The following is a 27,976-nucleotide window of genomic DNA, read 5'->3' as shown; positions in this document are numbered from 1 at the left end:
TTGGTAGAAAGAAAAGTCTTTTCAAAGAACAATTTAGATCTGTATATTACACCATAAACCAAAATGAGCCATACACCTAAATGCAAAACTCCATAGTCCAAAATTTCACAATTTGCTTTCCATAAAATACCCAAAGCAGGCAAATCCACAGAGACAGACAGTGGAAGTGAGGTTTCCAAGGACTAGGTGTGGGGTAGGAAGTGGAAATCACTGCTGATGGATGTGGAATTCTTCTGCAGTGACGAAAATGCTCCGTGGGGAGATCACGATGCTGGTTGCACAACCCTGTGAATGACCAAAACTCACCAATTAGTACATTTCCAGGGGGTAACTTATGTGATACACAAGTTGTATCTCAAAAATGCTGACAAAATGAAATTCTGATGGAAGTTTTGGCGCTAATCAAGGTGACCTATTCTCCCAGATTTCCTCTCCAATTCTTTCATAACACACTGTGCACCTGCCATAGATATTTTTCCAAATATCAGAGTGTGGTTAATAATGTACCTTTCCCTTGTACAGCTGTGGCTCTAGAATTAGCCAAGAAAAAGTCTCACAAGTGCTGTTTGAATGAACCAGTAGACCAGAGTCCAGGATATCAACACCCCATCACTCTGCACCCAGCCCCTCTCTCTGAGCCACTCTTTTTCAGGGTGAGTTAGTGTGAGCAGATGGAAGGATTGCATCATGCTCCATTTGCACTGATGTAACTCGGGACTGTGTTCATTAATTATCCTTTTCAAAGTCAGGACTAAACAAACAAATCACTTCCTACAAGGAAAAAAAATTTTTTTAAGCCACATCTCACAGATCACGGCTTCTGGAAGGGCCTGCACGCTGCGCAGTGGCTGTATTCCAGTTTATTTACAAAGAATGCACAGATCAATGTCCAGTGACCTTGGGGCATTGCTGAGGACAGGATGTTAACAAAGTAGATTTTTAACAGACTTAATTGCAGGCAGTATCTCAGAAAAACGATTTCTCTCCGTGGCTTTAAGGAAGAGAGCTGCCTACCTGATCTGAAATTACGAAGATATCGCAGTTCGTGGCCCAGCTGCAGAGGGGAAAGTGTCAAGGTCAACACCCCGCGTGTGACTCGGTGAGCGGAAGCATTTTCTCTCTCCCTCTGAACTTACGTAGCTACGTCCGCTGGATTGCGAATGATCACTCAGCCCCGATGGCGTTTCAGGACCTCTTGGATCAAGTGGGCAGCTGGGGAAGATTCCAGATCCTGCAGATGATTTTCCTCATGATCTGCAATGTGGCAGTGTATCCTCACATCCTATTGGAGAACTTCACTGCTGCTGTCCCTGACCATCGCTGCTGGGTCCCCCTCCTGGACAACCACACCACCTCTGACAATGACACTGGACTCCTCAACAAAGATGCCCTTCTAAGAGTCTTCATCCCGCTGGACGCGAACCTGAGGCCAGAGAAGTGCCGTCGCTTCACCCGTCCCCAGTGGCAGCTCCTTTACCTGAACGGGACCTCCCCGAGCACGAATGAGCCGGACACAGAGCCCTGTGTGGACGGCTGGGTGTACGACCGCAGCTCCTTCGTCTCCACCACCGTGATGCAGGTAGGAGACCCTGTTTTCTGGCCTGGGGGTGAGACCGGGGTGGTTGGAAATAACACGTCGGGAGCGTGCTGTGCAGGTGCCAGTTGTTCATTCCATCAGCAACTCTGAATCGCTCCTCTCCTGACGTCAGGAGACTACATAGGTGAGAGACTGATGTATCCAAAAATGGCATGAACCGTGTTATCATAGTATTGGGGTTTTTTTGGTGGGGGCGGAGAGACCGAAGTTTATGTAAGAGACCAAAGTTTATGTAAGTACTTTATATAGTTGCTTAAATATGCAAGATAGCAATGCTCAACTTCTGGTTGCAAATTATGTAGGAGAAACACTTAAAAATAAAAAAACCCTATGCCCAGCCTGCATCCCACAACAGTCAGATGAGAAAGTCCTGGCATGAAATTCAGGCATCTGTACGTTTTTAAAGATCCCTAATGACCTCACTGCATGGTCAAGGTTGAAAACCAGTTGGTATGGAGTAAAACGGGACGTTATTAAAACCCATGTGTTTAGCAGAGGCTTGCAGGAGGAAATTGAGTTTAAGCTAAGACTGGAACAAGAACAGTCACGAAGTGCTGAAAAGGGAAGCTAGTGGGGAAGATAGAGGGCAGACAGACTGAAACTGGCAGCTCGGATGAAGGGGCTCTGATCTGGTTGCACTGTGAATTTCTAAGCTCTGCTCTCCTGGCTTCCTCCTCTTACAGTGGGACCTGGTTTGTGACTCTCAGTCACTGAATTCAGTGTCTAAATTCCTATTCATGGCCGGAATGGTAGTGGGGAGCATCGTATTTGGCCATTTAACAGACAGGTGAGTGGTGCTGGTTTAGCAGTCCCTTTGCTATTGTGTGTTTTATTAAGCTTGTGGGTCAATCATCCACTATAAAATGCAAATCACAAATGGCCCTGTACTGCAGCAAATTTGCTCCCCAGGAAGCTCCAAACACAAATGGAAAATTGCAGTCAGCGTAGTGAGGGCTGCTTTCTGAAGTTTGAACACTGTGTACAGTGCGGGACGCAAAATGACATCTCTGAGATACTGGGGATATCTTAGGAGAAGGCTTAGACAGAAGGTACCACGGCGCTTAGTTTGGAAAGATGAGAAAGAGTTAATTATGGGAACAGAAAGAAGATGTTGTACCACTTGGACTTCAGCTTTTTGAAGATACCAATATGGAAAACAGGGTGGCCAGTTGTGGACAGGGGTACCTCATTCAGTCTCTCCTAGACACAGTACACTGAATGTTTGAGAATGGGCATCGTGTCTTAGTTGCACAAGTATGATGAGTAGACATTGCTACAAAACCTGCTGGGTACATTTTGAGATATCATTGGTGGTATGTTGGAAAGTGTATGGCAATAATCTTGACTTTTGCTTTTGCTGATCTTAGATTAATTTACTGAGCTTTTCACTACTGAGTATGATGTCAGCTATAACATTCTGTTAGATGTCCTCAATAAGGTTTCTTATACTTTCAGTTTTCTGAATGTTTTCCTCATGAAAAACTTAAATTTGATATATAGGGTGCTTTGGAAAATCATGTGTTTTAGTCAGATTTTCTGCTCTAATGAAATATCTTAGGTTGGGCAATATATAAATAAAAGAATTTTATTTCTCACATTTCTGGAGGTTGGGAAGTCCAACATCAGGGTCCCAGAAGTTCTGGCGTCTCGGAAGGGCTCGCTCTCTGCTCTGCGGATGGCGCTGCATCCTCTCCTGGTGGAGGGGTAAACGCTGCTTCCTCACACCTCCTTTATAATGTCATCAATTAGTGTCACTTTCTGAAGGTCCCATCTCTCACTTCTGTCCAACATATGAATCTGAGGAAGACATTCAGACCATAATCACATGTGTTCTGTTCTTCATAGAAGTAGCGTTCTCATTCATATATTCTAAGTTTGTTGTGATATATTATCTACTTGATGCATTGACTACCAAAAGAGTAATGTTCAAATCACCCGATCTTTCCCATGGGATTTTCTGTTCCTCCCTTTAATTCTGTATTGCTTTACTTAATAACTTTTTAAAAATATTCCCCCTATCACTCACCATTTATAAAAGTTAGTTCCAAATGCATTAAAGACCTACATACAAGACCTGAAATTTTGAGGCCATTAGAAGAAAATCTAAGGAAAACACTTCAGGACATTGATTAAATGGGCAAGGATTTTCCTTGATCAGACCCCAAAAGCACAGGAAATATTTTTTTTAAAAAATCAAATGAGATTTCATACAACCAAAGAGCTTTGCACAACAAAGGAAACTGAAGAAACAACCTAAACCACATAAGAAAATATCTACAAGCTATTCATATAACAAAGGGCTAGTATCCAGAATATATAAAGAACTCAAACAACTCCATAGCAAAAAAAATCCAATTTAAAAAATGGACAATAAATCTAAACAGACATTTCTCAAAGAAATACAAATGCCCAACAGGTAAATAAAAAATGTTCAACAATGTAAATGTAAATCAAAACTATAATGAGATGTCAAAACTATAAAGAAGAGTTCAGTGAGTACACAGAATTAACATTTTTTCATATGCAAAGTTTTTTGCTACATATGCAACATATACATATATATATACATACATACTATTTTTCTTGAAAGTAGGAGCGAATATATTAATATAATATAAATAAGATTCATAACAAAGATCATAAAGGGAGAGAAGAAGGCTATATTATTATATAAAGAGTGTAACTCCATGAACACAATATTTATAAATGTCTGTATATCAAATAATATAGTATCCACACAAGTTTATATATAGTTATCTATATATTTATATATATATATATAAATGAATATCCACAGATGAAGGAAAACATGTAGTATTTGTGTTTCTGTGTCTGATTTATTTCATTGAGCATAATAATCTATGGTTACACCCATTTAATGCAAATGTCAGGGTTTCATTATTTTTTAATGCTGAATAATATTCCATTGTGTATATATACCATAGTTCCTTTATCCGTTCATCCATTGATGAGCATCAAGGTTGATTGTGTATCTCTGCTATTTTGAATTCGCTATAATAAAAATGGGAATGCAGGCTTCTCTTTCATGTGCTTACTTCATTTCCTTTGGGAATATTCTCAGAAGTGGAACAGCTGAATCCTCTGGTAGATCTATCTTCAGCTTTTTGAGGAATCTCCAAACTGTTTTCCATAGTAGCTGCATTTATTTGCATTCCTACGAACAGAGTATTAGGGCTCCCTTTTCTCCACATCCTTGTCAACATTTGTTATTTTCTGCTTTTTTGATAATGGCTATTTTAACTGGACTGAAATGAGACTTCATTGTGTTTTGTTTTGTTTTGTTTTGTTTTGTTTTGTTTTGACAGGCAGAGTGGACAGTGAGAGAGAGAGACAGAGAGAAAGGTCTTCCTTTTGCTGTTGGTTCACCCTCCAATGGCCGCCGCGGCCGGCACACCGCGCTGATCCAATGGCAAGAGCCAGGTGCTTCCTCCCGGTCTCCCGTGGTATGCAGGGCCCAAGCACTTGGGCCATCCTCCACTGCACTCCCTGGCCACAGCAGAGAGCTGGCCTGGAAGAGGGGCAACCGAGACAGAATCCGGTGCCCCGACCGGGACTAGAACCTGGTGTGCCGGCGCCGCAAGGCGGAGGATTAGCCTAGTGAGCCACGGCACCAGCCTCATTGTGGTTTTTATTTGCATGCCCTGATAGATAATCATACTGAGCATTTTTTTTCATGTGTTTATTGGCCACTTGTTTTTCTTCTTTTGAAAAATGTCCATTCAGACCCTTTTCCCATTTCTGCATTGGATTGTTTGCTTTGTTGTTGAATTTCTTGAGCTCCTTATGTATTCTGGATGCACAGTTTACAAATATTTTCTCTCATTCTGTCCATTGTCTCTTCAATCTGTTGATTGTTTCCTTTGCTGCAGAGAAGTTTCTTAGTTCAATATAATCCCATTTGTCAATTTTTGTTTTTATCGTCCTTGCTTTTGGAGTCTTATCCAAAAAATCTGTCCCTAATCCAATGTCTTGGAGAGTTTCTCCTATGTTTTCCTCTCATAGTTTCATAGTTTCAGATCTTAGATTTGGCTGCAAAAATCTTCAACAAAATAGTAACAAATCAAACCAAACAGCACACCTAAAAATAAATAAATAAAAAATAATTCACTCAGCCTGACCAAGTGGAATTCATCCCAAGAATTACAGGACTGGGTCAACATATGCAAATCAATAAATATGATAAATCACATCAACAGAATGAAGGATAAAATCATACTATCATTCTCAATTGGTGCAGAGAAAGCATGCGATAAAATACAACATCCATTCATGGCTTTAAAAAAAGAAAATTGTGCACAAATAAGGTGTAAAAGGAACACACCTCAACATAATAGAGGCTGTATGTGATGAACCCATGGCCAACATCATATTAAATGGGGAAAGACCTAAAGCATTTACCCTAAGGTCTGGAACCAGACAAGGATGTTGACCCCCATCATCCTCATTCAATATGGTTCTACGAGTTTTGGCCAAAACTATTAGGCAAGAGAAAGAAATCAAAGGCACACAAATGGAAAGTCAAGTTATCCCTGTTTGCAGATGACACAGTTCCATCCGGATCTCCCACGTGGGTAGCAGGGGCCATCTTCTGTTGCTTACCCATGCACAGTAGCAGGGAGCTGGGAAGGAAGTGGAGCAGCTCAAACCAGTGCTCACATTGGATGCCAGCATGGCAGGCAGCAGTGTAGCTCACTGCCTCGGTGCTGGCCCCACCTTTTAATAACTTTTTAAATTTTTATTTTTAACTGATAAAAATTGTGCTTATTGATATAGTACTAAGCGATGTTTCTATACATGCATTTTATTTATTTGTAAATGTGTTTGTATACACACAGCTTTGACATTTTACCATGATGATGTGTCCCTCCTTATCTCGACTAATTCACTTATGGCTAAGTCCATTTTTATCTGATAGTAACACAGTCTTTCTGCTCATATTATTATGGCTTGCATGACACATATGCAGCCTTTCATTTACTTTCCATTAACCAATGAACTGTGCTCAAATTTGGATCTTTGTTTTTAATTCACTCTGATATTCCCTACCATATTCTTTTTTAGTTTTTTATTTTTATTTTGTTTAAGAGTCAAAAAGGGGCCAGTGCAGCAGCTCACTAGGCTAATCCTCTGCCTTGTGGCGCCGGCACACCAGGTTCTAGTCCCGGTCAGGGCGCCAGATTCTTTCCTGGTTGCTCCTCTTCCAGGCCAGCTCTCTGCTGTGGCCAGGGAGTGCAGTGGAGGATGGCCCAAGTGCTTGGGCCCTGCACCCCATGGGAAACCAGGAGAAGCACCTGGCTCCTGGCTCCTGCCATCGGATCAGCGCGGTGCGCCGGCTGCAGCTCACCGGCCGCGGTGGCCATTGGAGGGTGAACCAATGGCAAAGGAAGACCTTTCTCTCTGTCTCTCTCTCTCACTGTCCACTCTGCCTGTCAAAAAAAAAATTTTAAATTTAAAAAAAGAGTCAAAGAGACAGGAAGAGAGACAGAGGCAGACAAAGAGCTGCCATGCACTGGTTTACCCTCCAAATGTCCCCAATGGCTGAGGGTAGGCCAGGGAAAAGCCAGGAGCTGGGAAACCAATCCATGTCTCCATGGGATTAGCAGGCACACAACTGCTTGAGCCATCACCTGCTGCTTCCCAGAGTATGCATATTAACAAGAAGCTGGAATCAGGAGCAGAGCCAGTACTCAAACCCAGGAATTCAGGTATAGGATGCAGTAGTCCCAACTGACAACTTAGCCTCTAGACCAAATGCCTGTCCCTAATCCCTTCCTTTCAGTTGGATATTTTAGCACATTCACATGTGATGTAATTATTGATATCACTTTATGCTCTATTTGCCATCCTCTGTATTTATTTATTTATTTATTTATTTATTTATTTATTTTGATTTTATGTTCTTTTTCTCCCTTGGAGAATAATTTGAATATTTGACCATTATAGCTTCATTTCCCTGTTGACCTGATCTTAATTGTTTATAATTATAGTGGTTTCCTCAGAGATTACAATGTATATCATTAACTTTTCAAAGTTAAAAATATACTTTTGAAAGTAACAAAATGAAAACTAAGAATCTCCAAGTAAATTCCTCTATAGAAATATTACAAAACAGTAAATAAAACTGCTTAAACTAACACTGTTGGTTCTGGAAAGCAGTCAAGGCACTACCTCAAACAAGTGAATACCCACTTGAGGAAAGAGACACCCTCAAATTGATTTTTTTAAAAAGAAAAGACATTGTGTGGCATTTTTACTCCTTCTTGCCACACCCCCATCTTTGCACATTAGCAATCCTGGTCTTGAAGTGGCAGCTCAATTTCCAGTTTCCTTCCTCACACTGGGAAGAGCAGAGATCATATTTGCAATCATCACATACATCAATAACATAAGGCATTCATTTATGCTTAAACTGAGTTGGATCCATTTTGCACACTGTTCCAAAAAGTTTCTAGATGAATACAGACCCATAGACACCTAAGAGAAGAAATTTGGGGTGGAGATATACAATATATATCTTCCAAGACCCAGAGGAGAAGCTTACGTGAAACTTCTTATGAAATTAGGATATTCAAAAGGAGCAGAATATGTAGATTAATACAGATGACTGGGCAAGAACATGTTCAAAAAACCCAAGATCCTAAGTTTGCACATGAGGCTGACCCCTAGCCTCAGAGTAACATGATTTTAATATTTAAGGAGCGCCATAGTAAAAAAACTGATCTGCAAAAAAAAAAAAAAAAAAAAATAGGGAGCTCCTAGCACTCAAGGAAATATGTGTCAAAACTGTACCTGAGCATTATCTAAATGAAAAATGACTTCAACGACCACACAGGATGAAAAATAGAATAGTTTGATAAACATTCAAAAATATGGACTACTATACCCTTCAACAATTAAAAAAATAAAACAGAAATCCCTATAGATTTTGATGGAGAAAGGAATTCCAGAGTGTCCATGCAGTAACATTCAAATGCATAATTTTTTACAATGACAAAAATTACAAATTATCAAAACAAATTAGGGGGCCGGTGCTGTGGCATAGTGGGTAAAGCTTCCACCTCCAGTGCCAGCATCCCATATGGGTTCAAGTCCCAGCTGTTCCACTTCTGATCCAGCTCTCTGCTATGGCCTGGGAAACAGTGGAAGATGGTCCAAATCCTTGGACTCCTGCACCCAAGTGGCAGGCCCAGAGGAAGCTCCTGGCTCTTGGATTCATATCAGCACAGCTCTGGCTGTTGTAGCCAATTGGGGAGTTAACCAGCAGATGGAAGACCTCTCTCTCTCTCTCTCTCTCTCTCTCTCTCTCTCTCTGCCTCTCCTTCTCTCTGTGTAACTCTGACTTTCAAATAAATAAATAAATCTTTAAAAAAATTAGGGGCCAGCACTCTGCCTTAGTAGGCTAAACCTCTGCCTCTGGTGCCAGCATCCCATACGGGCATAGGTTCAAGTTCTGGCTGCTCCACTTCTGATCCAGTTCTCTGCTTATGGCCTGAAAAGGCAGTGGAGGATGGCCAAGTGCTTGGGCCCCTGCAGCCATGTGAGAGACCCAGAAGAAGCTCCTGCCCCCTGGCTTCTAATAGGCCCAGCTCCAGCCATTGTGGCCGTTTGGGAAGTGAACCAGTAGATGGTAGACCTCTATCTCTCTCTCTCCCTCCCTCTCTCTATCTGTAACTCTACCTCTCAAATAAATAAAATCTTTTTAAAAAGTGTGGACGTACACTAAGAAACATTATACTCAATATGTTGAAAATCAAAAATGGAAAGTCTTTAATGAAACCCCAGAAGAGTGTTCCTTCAGATACAAAGAATGCTCAATAGATTACTGACTGAATTTTCATCACAAAACATAAAACCAAACCATTTTCTTCCTTTCAGTAAGGGATCACTTTAAGATGTTACCTATGCTTCTTTAAATTCACATGTGTTTTACAAAATGTGACATTGTTTGTTGACATATACGTTAACTTACATTAATGTATTATTTCATCCTTTTTCTTTTACACAATGACCACTATGTTATTGAAATACATGCACATTTTGTGTGTACTTTTGGTTCATAGTTCTGTTTGCTACATGTGCTTCACAGTTAGGATGCATGAGAATGTTCCAGATCCTTCTTCTGGGAGTGTGCAACCAGAAAACACTAAAAATTTTCCACCCAAACATCACTATATTTAACAACTTTATATATAAATATACAGGATATATTATTTATATGTATATATATATATATATCTGCTCTTTGTTTTGATAAACCAGGTATATAAATAATTGCTACTATATTATGTAAACAATTATAGTGCTTCTTCCTATAGATTCTTTCCCATTCTAACAGAAACACAAACTTAGGAATACAGTGTGTATTCTATTAATACTAATGCTATAAAATGTTTAGGTAAGATTATAATATGCTGTAACAGATGCATAGATTGCAGGACAGTTAACCAACCCCAACTTCTGTCAATAGGACAGATCATATAAAATAAGCACAAGTGCTTTTGTCCAAGTTGACAAAAATGTTCTCTTTCCCAGAAATCTATGGAAATGAGAATTCTTATTCCCTCTTTTTAAAGTGCTTTGTTCTTTTTTGTTTGTTTGAGAACAAGTTTTACGTTAAATCTCATAATACAATTGAGGACAGAGATCCTGCATGGAAAGTTAGGGCTCAATGACTCCTCTTGTTAATTTAACAATTAACACTCTTCTGTATGACATCTGTGACCACCTGAGGCTCTTGACATGAGCTGCCTAGGCTATGGAAGCCTTTTGAATCCACAAACTCCATCAGTATTTAGAAAAGGCCATAAGCAAAGTAGAAGTTCTCTCCTCCCTTCAGAGAAAACTACATCCTTCTTTGACAGCCACTTCTTTCCGTTGGGGTCTCACTTACAGACAGCCTTCATGTAGAACATTTTTTGCCACAGTGTCTTGGCTTTCCATGCCTGAAAACTCTCATGGGCTTCTCAGCCAGACCAGGAAGACTTAAGTGCTGATTCTGAGATCAGATTGCTACTTAAAGCAATTGTCATTCTATGAATCTGCTGTGTGGACAATTTCCCATGTTGCAACATTCTCAACTTTATAATTCTATTATTATTAGATCCTATTTATATGAGCACTTTAACACTTAATCATATCTATATGTTCACTTTAACACTTAATATGATCACCTTAACGCATAAGATGGCATTTTTACCACCCAACTTAATGGGACCTGGGGTCCCATGGCAAGTTTTTAATCTGTACCCTTAGAAGTAAGTCCATAGTATCTATGCAGAACTATACAGCTTTACAGTTACAAACTTCCTTCTACTCTGTTACTCATAGTCTTATTTTATTTTTATGGATATCTCTTTTCAGTTACTTTATACACATACGACTAACTCTATGTTAAGTAAAGAATTCAACAAATAGTATGAAGAAAAAAAAACTGTTCCTGAACAGTCAAGACAAGGGCTGTTCAAGTCATTACTTCTCAAAGTGTCAATTTAACTTCTATAGATTATATTTTAGGTGCTCAATTAGTATTATCACAGATCAGGGAGAACATTTGGTATTTGTCCTCCAGGGATTGGCTTATTTCACTAAGTATGACGTTGTCCAGTTTCATCCATTTTGTTGCAAATGGCCGGATTCTTTTTTACCATTGTGTAGTATTCCATGTATACATATCTCATGATTTCTTTATCCAGTCCTCAGTTGATGGGCATTTGGGTTGATCCATGTCTTAGCTATTATGAATTGTACTGCAATAAACATGAGGATAAGGATAATTTTATTTACTGATTTCATTTCCCTTGGGTAAATTCCCAGGAGTGTGATAACTGGGTGATATGGTAGGTCTATATTCAGATTTCTGAGGTATCTCCACACTGTCTTCCATAGTGGCTTTACCAGTTTACATTCCCACCAGCAGTGGATTAGAGTACCTATTTTCCCACATCCTCACCAGCATTTGTAGATTTCTGTATGAAAGCCATTCTAACAGGGGTGAGGTGAAACCTTGTGGTTTTGATTTGCATTTTCCTGATGGCCAGTGATCCTGAACATTTTTTCATGTTTCTGTTGGCCAATTGGATTTCCTCTTTTGAAAAATGTTTAAGTCCTTTGCCCATTTCTTAACTGGGTTGTTTGTTTTGTTGTTGTTGAGTTTCTTGATATCCTTATATATTCTGGTTATTAATCCTTTATCAGATGCTTGGTTTGCAAATAATTTCTCCCACTGTGTAGCTGCCTCTTCACTTTCATGAATGTTTCTCTTGCAGAGCAGAAGCTTATCAATTTGATGTAATCCATTTTTTAAATTTGGCTTTGATTGCCTGTGGCTCTGGGATCTTTTCCAAGAACTCTTTTCTTGTACCAATGTCTTGCAGGGTTTCCCCAACATTCTCTAATAATTTGATGGTGTTTGGTCATAGATTTAGGTCTTTAATCCATGTTGAGTGGATTTTTGTGTAAGGTGTAAGCTAGGGGTCTTGCTTCATACTTCTACATGTGGAAATCCAGTTTTCCCAGCACCACGTGTTGAAGAGGCTGTCCTTGCTCCAGGGATTGCTCCAGGGATAGCTCCTTGGTCAAATATAAGTTGAATGTAGATGCTTGGATTGATTTCTGGCATTTCTATTCTGTTCCATTGGTCTGTCCATCTGTTTTTGTTCCAGTGCCAGGCTGTTTTGATTGTAACTGCCTATAGTATGTCTTGAAATCTGGTATTGTGATGCCTCCAGCTTTTTGTTGTATAAGACTGCTTAAGCTATTCGAGGCTTCCTATGTTTCCATATGAATTTCAGCATCATTTTTTCTAGATCTGAGAAGAACGTCTTTGGTATTTTGATTGGTATTGCTTTGAATCTGTAAATTGCTTTTATAAGAATGGACTTTTTGATGATATTGATTCTTCCAATCCATGAACATGGAAGATTTTCCTTTTTTTTTTTTTTTTTTTTTTTTTTTGGATTTTCTTCTGTTTCTTTCTTTAATGTTTTGTAATTCTCATCATAGAGATCTTTGGCATCCTTGCTTAAATTTATTCCTAGATATTTGATTCTTTTTGTAGCTACTGTGAATAGGATTGACCTTACAAGTTCATTCTCAGCCTTGACATCGAGTGTATACAAAGGCTGTTGATTTGATTTTATATCCTACTATTTTACCAAACTCTTCTATGAGTTCCAATAGTCATCTTGTCTTCCTTATTCTCGTTTCTTGAATTGGTGTGTTTGTTATTCAGCATTTGTGGAGTTACTCTTTTTTTCTTTGTTCTTTCACTGTGGCAGCTTTTATCTTTATACTATGCATCTGTAGATTAGTGGACTGTCTGCTTTCAGTGAATGTCTATAGGCATGTCGTGGATGTGGGCAGGGAGCTCTGTTCAGTTCTCCAGGGTGAAGGGCGTGTCTAAGGTGACACACCCAGGTTTGGAGTGGTAAAACTCCTTCTTTTTTTTTAATCATAGGGGAGGTTTATTCTGCTCAGCTAAGCTCCTCTCCTCAAAGGAGACCAGTGCCTGAGCACTGTCTTCTGTGAGTATAATATTCGTCTGCTCTGCCCCAAGGACTGCACAAAGGATCCATTCAGTCCTCAGTGTAATCTCAGATTCTCCAATAATGTCCCTCACCAGGTAACCAGGGAACCCTGAGCATGTGGAGCCTTCCACAGTGACTTCCCAAAGTCCCAGCCACACTCTGAGCCCTCCCACATAGCCTCAGTTTTTTCACAGTCCCAGAACACAAGCCTCCCACAGTCATAGGCACCCAGCTCCCTGTCAGTTCACCCAGCCAGACTCAGGAGTCCACACTCAGCTGGTTGCTGGGTACAGACATGAGCTGGTGCAGTTGTTACGTATGTCAAAAATGGCACCTGCTCCCTGTCAGCTTGTTATAGGATGCTGTTGCAGGGTGATAGGGAGAGAGAAAAAAACATGCCCCTCCTTTTTTTTCTCCTCTAGTTTGGCAGGTACACTATCCCCCACAGGGCTCCAAACCAGATTCCCTCTAGGCACTTCCTCCAGCTTTATCATCAGTGGCTTGGGCTGTGCAGTCTGGTCTCACCTCACTCTCCAACACTGGTGTGGAGGCTCTCAGCTGCTGGGGTCCTGAGCTGTGGGCGTCCACGCTCTCCATGTATGTCCACTGTATCCCCCCAATTTGTGTAGAGTTTCCTCTGCCATTTTCTCCATAACTCTTCCTTGAGACTGCACTCTCTTCACTTTTTTTTAAAACTACCTTCTCCTAGACGAGAGCAGTAAGCTCCCTCCCTACTCCACCATCTTACTCCTTTATTACGGATTAAGTGTTACATCGCTTTCATTCTGTATTTCGTCATTCTCCATGTTACCTAACTCTTTCTTCTGAGAACATTCTTCAGATGCCAGTGAGTTGTGATTTTCCTTGTATCCCAATCTAGAAGCAGTGCACTGCCCACAGCCAACAAACCCAAACTCAGGAGAGGGGAGACAGTCATGCCACCCACGAGAAATGCTGATGTACTGGTCCAACATGTTCCATTTTATTTTTTCACAGTTTTTGTTTATATAAGGTGAAAAAATGTCATTTATTTCATAAATATAGATTTAGAAGCATAATGATGCTTCCCACCCTACTCTCCCCCTTGCCCACACTCCCACAACATGTTTCTTTTGCACCACTTTAGCCATGAGCTGTACAGTCATAGACTTCTAAGTGCCAATGATCATATCTTGCCCTGCATACACAGTGTATACTCTAACATGCTAAATGCTTGCTTCTGTACAAGGGATATATTTGATGTGTTAAAAACCCTAATATTGCGACCCTTATCACCTGGTTAAAATTGGTGTCAATTTGAGGCTGGCATGGTATACTGGGTTAGGCCACCACCTGCCATACTAGCATTCCATGTGGGTACAGGTTCGAGTCCTGGCTGCTTCATTTGCAATCCAGTTCCCTGATACGCACATAGAAAAGCAACGGAAGATCACCCAGGTACTTGGAGCCTGCCACCCATGTGGGAAATGCAGATGGAGTTCCAGGATCTTGGCTTCAGCCTGAACCACCCAGCCCCAGTCATTGTAGCCATTTGGGGAGTGAAAGAGCGGATGGAAGATCTCTTTCTCCTTTCTCTCTCTCTTTCTCTCTCTCTCTCTCTGTCCCCATCTCTCTGCAATTCTGCCTTTAAAATAAATAAACAAATATTGTTTAAAATGGTGTCAATTCAACTGGTAACAAATTGGAGAAGAATCTTAGGTCCACTAGGTTTTTATTTACAAACAATGAGAGTTGTTTTTGAGAATATCTGTGTTTGACTATTGGTTGTTTTTGCTATTTTCAAAGTGCATTGTTTTTGCTAATTTTTGTAACAGTTGTTCTTATTCCATAATCTAACCTTGTGCTTTGTCTCAGGTATGGGAGGAGGTTAATACTCATATGGTGCTTATTACAAATCGCCATCGCTGACACCTGCGCGGCCTTTGCTCCCACCTTCTTTGTGTACTGCATTCTACGCTTCTTGTCTGGAATGTCTACTGCAGCGATCCTAGCAAATAATTCCATGCTTAGTAAGTCAACAAGTTGAATCCTGAACATTTTTCAAGCCTTGACTTTGACTTCGTTGATATTCCATCTTTGTTTGAAATCAAGATTCAGTTTATGTTTCCTTTCAGTCATAGAATGGACAGTGCCCCAGTTCCAAGCTACGGGAATGACATTGGCAGTGTCTGCTGCTAGTATTGGACAGATACTATTGGGAGGTCTGGCTTTTGCTGTTCGAAACTGGTGCACCCTCCAGCTAGTGATGTCTGTGCCAATATTTTTATTATTTATAATTTCAAGGTATGAACTTCCTTTTTCCCTTTGTCTCATGGGATCCTGGGATGATGATCTGGGAACCAGGACACAAGAATTCCATTCAGTCCTTAGTGTACACCTGAGTGTGCGCCCTACGTGCAATTAGAGAAGCATAGCAGGGGTGCGCAGCTGGCCTAGCGGTTATGATGATGGTTAAGATGCCCACATTCTATGGGTTAAGCAACCACCTGCAGCACCAGCATCCCATATAAGTGTCAGTTCAAGTCCCAGCTGCACCCCTTCCATCCAGCTCCCTTCTAATACGACTGGGAGAACAGTGAAGGATTGCCAAAGTGCTTGGGCTCCTGCACCTATGTGAGAGAAATGGAAGAAGCTCCTGGCTCCTGGCTTCAGCCTGGCCCAGCACTGGCTGTTACATTAATTTGGGGAGTGAACTGGTGGGTGGAAGATATCTTTCTCTCCCTCTCTCTCTCTCTCTCTCTCTCTCTCTCCATAACCCTGCCTTTCAAATAAATAAATCTTTTTTAAAAAATAAGCCCACATCCCATGATTCCAGGTTCCTGCTAATACAGACCCTGAGAGGCAGCAGTGGTGGCTCAACTAACTGGATATTTTCCACCCAAGTGGGGAACCTGAACTGAGTTCCTAGTCCCTGACTTTGGCTACAGCCGTGAATGTTATGGGAATTTGGAGAGTGGGCCAGTGGATAGGACACCTCTCCCTCTTCCTCCCTGCCTCCACAAAATAAATTATTTCTATTTTTTTAATGCAGCCAGATTGAATGACTTGCATTATTTGTTCTGCGGGTTATCTTTCCTTCCTCTCTTTAGCAAACTTTAGAAGGGCTATGATGTTCCACCTCCTTTGAAGGCTAGTTTAATGGATGGAGCCTATTTGGTTAAAAATAACCCTCAGAGAGATGGTTATATATTTACTACAGTGAGATGAGATTACACAGGCAAGACAGTGTACGCTAGGGCAGGCTCATTCATCATGTCATTTTATCTCATAACAAATCTATAAATTTCATGGCACTGCTTGTCCCCGTTACATATATGAGAAAACAGGCAGCTGTAGCTTGCTTCTGTGCCAGATTTCATCAATAGTAGAGGCAGCAAGAGTGGTTCCAGTACAAACAACACACTTAGTGTACAAAAATAATTTGAGGAGTCTTATTTTAGGAAAAGAATACATTATGCATAAATATTTCTATGCCCTTACAGGAGCTTGACAGAAGCCTGTCTAATTAGAAGCTCCTCATGGTCCAGTTTTGTGAGAACTTGTATCTGCATGAGAAGGGAGCCAATGAGACTCCAACTCTGAATTCCCAGAAGTGAAAGTGTCCTTCATGGAGGGGTCACTTCCTGTTTTTCTAGTTTCTCAGCATAACTGAACAAGTAATAACTATTATATCAGAGGCACAAAACATCACAGGATAAAGGTTATATGAATAATGAGTGGATGAGAGTCGATGACATTTCCATCATCTCCTTTGGTCAGATGGGTACTGGAGTCTGCTCGGTGGCTGATTATCAACAACAAACCCCAGGAGGGCTTAAAGGAACTTAGAAAAGCTGCCAGTAGGAATGGAGTGAAGAATTCCGAGGACATCCTAACCATGGAGGTGAGCAGGATGGGGGCTGATTATTACATACAGGGAAGCTTTGGCCTCAAATATACATTCATGGATGTCCAAAAAATGTAAAACGCTACTGATAAAAAGATTGGACACAGATATTTTACTCAGAAGCACGAAAAGCACTTTTTCCCCCTGAACTCCTCCAACTGAATTTACTCAAGCTCCCCAACAGAATTTCATCCTTTGTTAAGTTTAAAAATTTACTTTTTTGTTGACAGATAATGTTGTACATTTTTCTAGACCTTTTGTTTAAGGAATACAAATTTCATGCATTTCATAAGTACAACTTTAGAAATATACTGGTTCTTCCTACCGTATCTGCCCTCCTACCCCTCTTCCTCCTCCCAATCCTATTCCCATTTTTATTTCTTACTAAGATCTATTTTCAATTAACTTTATACACATATGATTAACTCTATACTAAGTAAAGAGTTCAACAAATAGTATTTAAAAACTGTCCCTCAACAGTCAAGACAAAGGCTGTTCAAAGTCGCTGCATCTCAAAGTGTCAACTTCACTTCTATAGATTATCTTTTAGGTGCTGTATTAGTTATCACAGATCAGGGAGAACATATGGTATTTGTCCTTTTGGGACTGGCTTATTTCACTAAGGATGATGTTTCCAGCTTCATCCATTTTGTTGCAAACAAAAGTGTTTCTTTTATTTTTAACCATTTTGTAGGATTCTGTGGTGTCCATATCCCATAATTTCTTTATCCAGTTTTCAGTTGACAAGCATTTAGGTTGATTCCATGTCTTAGCTATTGTGAATTGAGCTGCAATACATGGGGGTACAGATAACTCTTTCATATGCTGATTTCATTTCCCTTGAGTAAATTCCCAAGAGTGGGATGGCTGAGTCTATGGTAGGTCTATATTCAGATTTCTGAGGTATCTGCATACTGTCTTCCACAGTGACTTTACCAGTTTACATTCCCACCAACAGTGCATTATGGTACCTTTGTACCCACATCCTCACCAGAATTTGTTGTTTGTTTATTTCTGTATTTAAGCCATTCTAACAGGGATAAGGTGAAACCTCCTTGTGGTTTTGATTTGCATTTCCCTGACAGCTAGTGATCCTGAACATTTTTTCGTGTGTCTGTTCACCATTTGGATCTCCTCTTTTTTAAAGATTTATTTATTTATTTATTTATTTGAAAGACTTACAGAGAGAGAGAGAGAGAGAGAGAGAGAGAGGTCTTCTATCCGTTGGTTCACTCCACAATTGGCCGCAACAGCCAGAGCTGCGCTGATCCAAAGCCAGGAGCCAGGAGGTTCTTCCCGGTCTCCCAGGCAGGTGCAGGGTCCCAAGGACTTGGGCCATCTTCTACTGCTTTCCCAGGCCATAGCAGAGAGCCAGATCAGAAGAGGAGCAGCCAGGACTAGAACCAGTGCCCATATAGGATTGCCAGCACTTCAGGCCAAGGCATTAACCCACTGAGCCACAGCACCGGCCCCTTTGATTTCCTCTTTTGAAACTGTTTCTTCAAGTCCTTTGCCCATTTCTTACCCGGATTGTTTATTTTGTTGTTGTTGCATTTCTTGATATCCTTATATATTCTGGTTATTAATCCTTTTTCAGTTGCATAGTTGCAGGTAATTTCTCCCATTCTGTCAGTTGTCTATTCACTTTGCTGATTGTTTCTTTTGCAGTGCAGAAGCTTCTCAATTTGCTGTAATCTGATTTGTCAATTTTGGCTTTAACTGCCTGTGCCTCTGGGGTCTTTTCCAAGAACTCTTTGCCTGTGCCAATGTCTTAGAGAGTTCCCCCAATGTTCTCAAATAATTTGATGGTATCAGGTCATAGATTTAGGTCTTTAGTCCATTTTGAGTCGATTTTTGTGTAAGGTGTAAGGTACAGGTCTTGGTTCATACCTCTCCATGTGGAGATCCAATTTCCCCAGCACCTATGTTGAAGAGCCTGTCCTTGCTCCAGGGATTGATTTTAGCCCCTTTGTCAAAGATAAGTTGGTTGTAGATGCATGAGTTGATTTCTAGCATTTCTCTTCTGGTCCATCCACCTGTTTTTTGTACCAGTCCCAGGCTGTTTTGCTTATAACTTCCCTGTAGTATGCTTTGAAATCTGGAATTGTGATGCTTCTAGCTTTGTTTTTGATACATAAAATTGCTTTAGATATTTGGGGTCTCCTGTATTTCCATATGAATTTCAGCATCATTTTTTCTAGATCTGAGAAGAATATCCTTGGTATTTTGATTAGTATTGCATTGAATCTGTAAATTGCTTTCAGTAGTATGGACATTTTGATGACATTGATTCTTCTAATCCATGAACATAGAAGATTTTTCCATTGTTTTTGTCTTCTATTTCTTTCTTAAAATTTTGCGATTCTCATCATAGAGACCTTTGACATCCTTGATTAAATGTATTGCAAGGTATTTGATATTTTTGTACCTATTTAAATGGGATTGACCTTATAAGGTCTTTCTCAGCCATGGCTTTGTCTCTATATACAAAGGCTGTTAATTTTTGTATATTGATTTTATATCCTACTACTTTACTAAACTCTTCTATGAGTTCCTAGTCTCTTCATGGAGTCCTTTGGATCCTCTATATATAGAATTATGTCATCTGCAAATAGGGATAGTTTGACTTCTTCCGTCCCAATTTGTACCACTTTGATTTCAGGTGCAGGTCCCAAGGACTTGGGCCATCTTCTACTGCTTTCCCAGGCCATAGCAGAGAGCTAGATCAGAAAAGGAGCAGCCAGGACTAGAACCAGTGCCCATATGGGATTGCCAGCACTTCAGGCCAATTTGTTTCAATTTTGTTTATTTCTTCTCTAATTTTAATTATTTTTTTCTCCTACTAGTTTTGGGTTTGGTTTACTATTGTTTTTGTAGGTCTATGAAGTACATTTATAGCTCATTTATTTGGTGCCTTTCCATTTCTTGATGCAAGCACCAATTGATATAAACTTTCCTCTTAATATCGCTCTTACTGTATCCTGTAGGTTTTGATATGTTGTAATGTTGTCTTCATTTGTTTCCTGAAATTTTTTGATTTCTCTTTTGATTTCTTCTATGAACCACTGTTCATCCAGAAGCATGTTGTTCAGTTTCTGTGTGTTTGCATATGTTCTAGAGATTCTTGAGTTGTTGAGTTCCAGCTTCATTCAATTGTGGCCAGAGAAGATGTATGGTATGATTTCCATTTGTTTGAATTTGCTGATGTTTGATTTATGGCCTAGCATGTGGTCTATGCTAGAGAAAGTTCTAGGCACTGATGAAAAGAATGTGTATTCTATGACTAGGATGAAAATTTTTGTAAATATCTGTTAGGTCCTTTTGGTCTATAGTGTCGATTAACTCTGTTGTTTCCTTGCTGATTTTCTGTCTTATAGATCAGTCCATTGCTGAAAGTGGGGTACTAAAGTACCCCATTACTATTGTATTGGGGTCTATGTCTCCCATTAGATCCACTAATATTTCTTATAAATAACCAAGTGTCCTGTAATTAGGTGCATATACTTTTGTAATAGTCACTTCTCCCTGTTGAATTGATCCTTTAATCACTACATAGTATCCTTCTTTATCTCTTTTAACAGTTTATATGTTAAAGTCTATTTTGTCTGATATTAGGATGGCTACACCAGCTCTTTTTTGGTTTCTGTTAGCATGGAATATCTTTTTCCATCCTTTCACTTTCAGTCTGCATGTATTTTGTTGGTAAGATGTATTTTGTATAGGCAGCAAATATATCGGTTTTGTTTTTTAATCCATTCAGCCAGTCTGTATCTTTTAACTAGAGTTGAGGCCATTTACATTCAAGGTAACTATTGCTAAGTAATGACTTGGCCCTGCTGTTTTCCATAAATATTCCTGTTGCTTATTTTGGATTTCCTTTGTACTTTTATTGGGAGATTTGCTGCCCCTCACCTTCTTTCATAGTGATGACCATGTTTCTGTATTACCGTGTGTAGCATCTTTTGTAGGCCGGATGAGTTGTGAGAAATGCTTTCAATTTCTGTTTGTTATGTGGTCATTTGGGGAGTGAACCAGCAGATGGATGACTTCTCTCTCTCTCTCTCTCTCTCTCTCTCTCTCTCTCTCAGCCTCTCTGTAATTCAGCTTTTCAAATAAATAAATAAATCTTTAAAAAAGTATGAGCACTTTCAGAATTAGTTTTGTCATATTAACAAAACAACTGATAAGTGATTAGACTGAAAACTCAATTTCTTTATAAGCCACTTAAATATATTTTTACTTCTGTATTATGCAATAAAAACAACATGGTAAATCAAGAATTTAGATATCATAGACAAGACTTGACTTCGGGGCTTCAGAAGGATGTGGAAACTTCTTCTAAATAAATTTTTCATTCTTCTCTAAATTTTTCTCCCTTGCTGTGATGCAGGCTTCTCAAGTTTCAGTCTGACAAAACGTTCCACATAAGGCATTGTATAAATCTTTTTTTTTTTTTTTTGACAGGCAGAGTTAGACAGTGAGAGAGAGAGACAGAGAGAAAGGTTTTCCTTCCATTGGTTCACCCCCCAAATGGCCACTAAGGCCGGCACACTGCGCCGATCCAAAGCCAGGAGCCAGGTGCTTCCCCCTGGTCTCCCATGCGGGTGCAGGGCCCAAGCACTTGGGTCATCCTCCATTGCCTTCCCAGGCCACAGCAGAGAGCTGGATTGGAAGAGGAGCAACCGGGACAGAACTGGTGCCCCCACTGCATAAATCTTTTTGTAAATTAAATAAAATTTCCTTGATGTGTAACTTCCCTGAGGCTCCTTCAGCTACCAACTCACATTTCATGGTGCTTTTCCAACTGCAACTACATTTTAAGGTCAATATTTTCCACGAGACAGAAACAGCAGTCATCTGTGTTACACTTTATTGGATGTCCATTGCTCTCCATCATGTCTACCAGATTTTGATAACTGAAACTATTTATCATTGTTGTTGTTGAAGGTTCTGAATTCTGCTATGCAGGAGGAGCTGGAGACGGCACAGAAAAAGCCTTCTGCACGTGACTTGTTCCGTTCACCCAACCTGCGGAAACGGATCTGGTTAATGTCCTTTGTGAGGTAGGCTTCATACAGGGCCTATTAAAATAGTGGAGATGTGGGCTGGCGCCGTGGCTCAATAGGCTAATCTTCTGCCTAGTGGCGCCGGCACACTGGCTTCTAGTCCCAGTCAGGGCGCCGGATTCTGTCCCAGTTGCCCCTCTTCCAGGCCAGCTCTCTGCTGTGGCCCAGGAAGGGTGTGGAAGATGGCCCAAGTGCTTGGGCCCTGCACCCCATGGGAGACCAGGAGAAGCACCTGGCTCCTGGCTTCGGATCAGCACAGTGTGCCAGCCACAGCACGCCAGCTGCGGCGGCCATTGGAGGGAGAACCAAAGGCAAAGGAAGACCTTTCTCTCTGTCTCTCTCTCTCTCTCACTATCCACTCTGCCTGTAAAAAAAATAGTGGAGATGTGAGTTTATTTCTTATTTCAAAGGATAGAGTATATTGTAGGAATAGATTTGGAGATAAACGACAAGGAGGACATTAAAAAGAATTGTGATGGTTGAATGTAGTCAAAAAATTATGCAAAGCTGGACCCAGAACTCATTGTACCGTGAGGATCTTTGTTTATCACATAACCCTGCCAGGCTTGTCACTGGAGACTGATGCTGAGAACTTCAATCATGACAAAGACTTGGGCTCTAACTCTCTTTATTTGTTGGTTTCCATTTTCATTGAGGTAAAATTTCAAACAGCAAAATACACACATAGATACAGCTCAATGAAAATATTTGCATATGTTGAAATACAGCCACAACTAAAGTCATGGTATAGAAAAAAACTCTAAAACCCTCCAAGGCCCTATCATGTATCTTCCATGACAATACCCTGTACCCACCCAATAAAAAAAAAATTAACAACAACAATGGCTTCCATCTTCATGTAACTGCAAAATTTCTTCTTTTAAAGATTTTTATTTACTTTATTTGAGAGTTAGAGTTACAGACAGTGAGAGAGAGAAAGGTCTTCCTTCCATTGGTTCACTCCCCAAATGGCTGCAACGGCTGGAGCTGCACCAATCCAAAGCCAGGAGCCAGGAGCTTTTTCTTGGTCTCCCAAGTGGGTGCAGGGGCCCAAGGACTTGGGCCATCTTCCACTGCTTTCCCAGGCCACAGCAGAGAGCTGGACTGGAAGTGGAGCAGCTGGGACTTGACCCGGCACTCATATGGGATGCCAGTGCTGCAGGCGGAGGATTAACCTACTGCACCACAGCGCCGGCCCCAACAAAATTTCTTAAATCATCCCCTGCATGGAAGTATTCCACAAAGTAAATGGACATGCCTTTATATTTTCACACCAACCTCTGGCTTTGGCCAACATGGCTATCATCCATTGGAGGTAAGTGCTAAATCTCATGATGTGTCTTTCCTCTATATTCACTACAGATTTGCAACGTTCATGCACCTTTTTGGCCTGAGCCTCCACCTCCAGCACTTGGGGAGCAATGTTTTCTTGTTCCAGGTTCTCTTTGGTGCAGTCACCCTTCCTGCCAATTATGTCGCACTTTTGGCACTGAATCACATGGGCCGTCGAATCAGTCAATTGCTTCTCATGTTCCTGGTGGGACTCTGCATTCTGGCCCTCATATTTGTACCTCAAGGTGAGGAACGAGCACAGGGTGAAACAAGGAAATACCCAAACACACACATACACACACAAATACACACATACACACATACACACACATATATACACATACACACATATATATACACATACACACACACATACACACACACACACACACACCATTTTCCTGAGGGATTGTACAAGTCACAACTATTTGAAACTGTAAGGAAGTGAATTGGGTTTTTTCCTGATATCAAGCTGGGTTTTTAGTACAGATTCTGTCACTAAGCTGCTGGGAAAAGAGAAAAGCTCAGTAAAATTCAGCTGAAATGCGTGATTGTCTCCCTAACAACCAAGAAGTATCTGGAAACTGATGCCGTTTATGCCTGATGGTTCCCCCTTTTTAGAGGTACGGAGGGTCTAGAGCTTGTATCGTATCCTGCCATGACCCCACCAGAGTGCCATGTCCTCTGTCAGCCCCTTCCTCTGCCGGCCACTTCCTCCATCAGGCTCTAACTTATTGCCATAGATCCAGCGACAACTTATTCCCTGATCTATACATATCCACTAACAAGTCTCATATTAAGTCATCATAGCTGCAGCTCTCGTTTGAGGAGTTATCTTGATTTAAGGAAATAAAAATTCCTTGGCTTCAAGCAGGGAATACGTGTGCAGTTATAGCAACATAGTAAGTACTTGAGAGTCTCTTAGAATTGATTTTCCTAAGTTGAATGATCATATGCAATGTATAGGGAGCACAAGTGGCCACCATGCTTCATATAATTCCCAGCATAGTGCTGTGTTTTATAAAACCCACATCAGTGGACCACACTCCTCTTGAATGTTACCAGTGATGTCAGCTTGCTGCCTTACAGCTGAACCCACACCAGTGTCTCTAAACCCTGATATTTTAGTCTTAACAGAGGTCCTAATATTTAATCCCTGAAACATTACTCTAGATCAAATTACACTCTAGATGGTCCACTGAGATGGGCCTCCTGTCCTTTTATGACTGTGCATGTTCCCCAGTGCTGTGCAAAAGTCTTACACAAGTAATCACCCACATTTCATTCTATATGAAAGGTGGAGAAGACACTGTATAGAAAAGAAAATGACAGTGACATCCTAGACTCAGCTTCTCCTCTCCTTCTTTGGCAAATCTCAGAGAAGTGGAGAGAGTGAATGCAATAATTCAGAACTTCTTATTCACCACAAAGTGAACGTGTAGACAAGCCACGTTTCGGCTTAGCGGTCCCTGCGCACATTCTTCCTCTGTGCGATTTCCCTGTGATGTATTTTACAGCTGCAAACGCTTCCAACAAGGTGTTTTCCATCCACCACTTTGGGGAGGCTCGCCCCTTCCGCTCACTTTTCCTGAGTCTCACTGGTCTTCCTCTCTCCAGAAACACAGACCGTGCGTGTGGTTGTGGCAACATTGGGAGGAGGACTTTCTTTCGCCTCTCTTACCAGTTCTCTTGCCCATGGAAATGAGCTAATCCCCACCATAATCAGGTACAAAATCTCTTGGATGCTCTGGTGGGGTCAAAATAGACTTTTCCTAGCTAATGGATACTTATCAAGGGAAGAACAAGAAGATTCGATCGCTATCAAAGCAATCAGTTGTAATGAGGAAAATAAAGACAGCAACACAGCAGTAACCATGACCAAAGGTTTCTGAAAGCCAACTTTTTGCCAGGCACTGTGTTAAGGCCTCTAAGGTACCATCTCATGTGCTCCCAATCACCCAAAAGGTGGCCCTTTAAACAACAGTACTTTTTAAATGATAAACAAGGTGTCATTTTTTAGATTCGTTTTATTTATTTGAAAGGCAGAGTGATGGAAAAAGAGAGACAGAGAGGAAGAGATCTTCTATCTGCTGGTTCACTACCCAAATGGCCACAATGACCAGGGCTGGGTCAGGCAAAAACCAGGAGCCTAGAACTCCATCTGGGTCTCCCACCTGGGTGGCAGGGGCCCACGTACATAGGCCAGCTTCTGCTGTTCTCTCAAGCACATTAGCAGGGAGCTGCCTTGGAAGCAGAGCAGCCAGGACTGGAACTGGTGATCTGATAACAGGATCCCAGCACTACAAGCAGTGGCTTAACCCAATGGACCACAATTCTGGCCCCAACAAAGTGTCTTAATACACTGTGAGATTGAGACAAATTTCTAGCAAATAAGAGAGAAATTTCAAAAACAAGAGTAGGTCGTCAATCTCCATATATCTAAATATACCACTGTTTGCTGTCTCCCATATTTAATGCACAATGGTAAGTCACATGTGCAGACTTTCACCACGTTTTCTTGTGCTGCTGTTTGTATTCCAAGGGCAACAGTTGCCGGAATCGCTGGAATTGCAGGCAGTCTTGGGTCTTCCCTGGCTCCCCTCTTGATGATCCTCACCGTGTACTATGCACCCTCACCCTGGATCATCTACGGAGGCTTCTCCATCCTCGCTGGCCTTGTTGTCCTCCTCCTCCCTGAGACCAGGAACCAGCCTCTGCCTGACTCCATCCAGGATGTGGAAGATGAGTGAGTGACCCTCCAGCTGCCCCTGAAGGAAGTTGTGTGCTACACACCCCTAACCAGGAGAGAAAACATCAACCAGGGGCCACTGTGCCCTGGGCTGACTTAGACCCGGGGTATTTCTGTGTAGTCACTGCCTTTGGTTTACATTTCTTCCACAAGTTCAGTGGGAAAGCAGGTTTAGAGGTGGAGAGACCACAAGTAGGTGTCCTTGGCCCTCAGTTCCCTAGGGTGACACATACACCCCTGGGAGTATTTCACAAACATCAGACCCTCATCCCCCAGTCCCTGGTACCACAGCCCCATGAGTACTGGTAAGCTCTTGGCACTGCCAGTTCATGAAGGTCTGAGGTCTTCCCTCGTCAATGAAGAGTCTGGGGGGGGGGGGGGACCAAGGTCAGGACTGCCTATGAGACACGTTCCATCTGGTTTTCACTAAGAATGAAAGTGCGGAAGAAAGAGAAAAAAGGAGTAGCACAGTATTTTCAAATAATGAAGAATGAGACTGGATTCTGAAACCCTTCTCCAACGCCACTGGGTCCAAGCTAAGACTAGAAACTACCAAAGCTGCCTGCCCAGACCCTGCCCTGTTGGCCAGGATTTAATTTATGATCAATTCGAACACTCAGGTGAAGTTCATGAATTTTACCAAAGCTGCTGGGTAAAGGACCATCTTGCTCTAAAACACACACTGTGTATGCTTTCCAGGTCTTTTCACTTTTGTGCTGATATGTTTGTTTTGTTTTTTTTTCTATTCATCCCAGGAAAAACGTCTCAAGAAAAACAAAGCAAGAAGAAGCCTTCATCAAAGTGACAAAGCTTTAAAGACGCCAAGGAGGGACCTGTGCTATGTGTAGTGGGCTAAGCTTCTGCCTGCGGCGCCGGCACCCCACATGGGCATGAGTTCATGTCCTGGTTGCTCTCCTGACTCAGCTCTCTACTGACAGCCTGGGAACGCAGTGGACGGTGGCCCAAATGCTTGAGCCCCTGTCCCCATGTGGGAGACCCTGAAGAAGCTCTTGGCTCCTTGCTCCTGGCTTCGGATCGGCCCAGCTCCAGCTGTTATGGCCATTTGGAGAGTGAACCAGAGGACTGAAGACCTCTCTTTCTGTCTTTCCCTCTCTCTGTCTGCAACTCCACCTCTCAAATAAATAAATAAAATATTTTTAAAATTAAAAAAAAATACTCCAAAGGAACTGACTGTTAATTACAGCAAGATAAAAAAAATCAAGATATTTTCTAAATGCTAACAAAATTTGGAAAATAAATGTCATGAAAAACGGATGCCATTTATAATTATGCTAATTAATAAACATAAAACACATGCAAGTAATTGTAGTAAGAAGTTTAAAGATAATTGTAATACTTTAAAAGGAATCATGGTGCATAGCGTGCTTAGGATAAGAAAATTAAATAGTTTTTAAAAATTAATTCTTCCCCCAATTAGCTAATAAAGTCATTGGTGGAGTAATTACAATGAAAAGTCCATAAGTTTACAAGAACTTGAAGGATAGCTCTAAATTTATATGGAAACTGAGTGTAAGCAAGATGATTTGGAGAAAAGAGGTTCATGGATGAAGGCTGGACTGGTTGCTATAGGGAGAGCATCTGTAGGACTTTATTTTGAGCCGTGATAGTCAAAATGATAATAAACAGATACAGTGGGGAGTGGGAAATCAGAAGAAACCCAGTAACAGACTTAGGATTATGTATCTATCTGCATAAGTAGCCTCAAATTTTTTTAAAGTAAGAAATTTCCCAGGGCCAGTGCCGTGTTGTAGGGGTAAAGCCGCTGCCTGCAGTGCCGGC

At 41.1% G+C, this 27,976-nt stretch overlaps 1 protein-coding gene and 1 long non-coding RNA gene across 2 annotated transcripts; one reads left to right on the top strand and one right to left on the bottom strand.

The window, feature by feature from the left end:
• On the bottom strand, positions 1-1,265 carry LOC138848653 (uncharacterized). Its single transcript, XR_011386735.1, has 2 exons — positions 1,137-1,265; positions 1-285 (listed from the first exon to the last, which is right to left on the bottom strand). It is a non-coding gene; the product is annotated as an uncharacterized lncRNA (long non-coding RNA).
• LOC100359247 (organic anion transporter 7) lies at positions 1,178-27,350 on the top strand. Its single transcript, XM_002721038.5, has 10 exons — positions 1,178-1,579; positions 2,281-2,384; positions 14,998-15,152; positions 15,258-15,426; positions 16,903-17,026; positions 21,977-22,092; positions 23,458-23,672; positions 25,045-25,153; positions 25,970-26,173; positions 26,932-27,350. The coding sequence occupies exons 1-10, from the start codon at positions 1,178-1,180 to the stop codon at positions 26,990-26,992; spliced, it is 1,659 nt and encodes a 552-aa protein (XP_002721084.1). The 3' UTR covers positions 26,993-27,350.
• The last annotated feature ends 626 nt before the right edge of the window (positions 27,351-27,976 follow it).

Source organism: Oryctolagus cuniculus, chromosome 1 (assembly GCF_964237555.1).
Source record: "Oryctolagus cuniculus chromosome 1, mOryCun1.1, whole genome shotgun sequence".
NCBI lineage: Eukaryota > Metazoa > Chordata > Mammalia > Lagomorpha > Leporidae > Oryctolagus > Oryctolagus cuniculus.
The sequence above is the reverse complement of the archived record's forward strand: the minus strand, read 5'-3'. Positions and strand labels throughout refer to the sequence as shown.

Coding starts and splice junctions, on each gene's coding strand:
- LOC100359247 (XM_002721038.5), top strand. CDS start 1,178: ATGGCGTTTCAGGACCTCTTGGATCAAGTGGGCAGCTGGGGAAGATTC. Junction 2,385..14,997: donor TTTGGCCATTTAACAGACAG/GTGAGTGGTGCT, acceptor GCTTTGTCTCAG/GTATGGGAGGAGGTTAATAC. Junction 15,427..16,902: donor TTATTATTTATAATTTCAAG/GTATGAACTTCC, acceptor TCCTTTGGTCAG/ATGGGTACTGGAGTCTGCTC.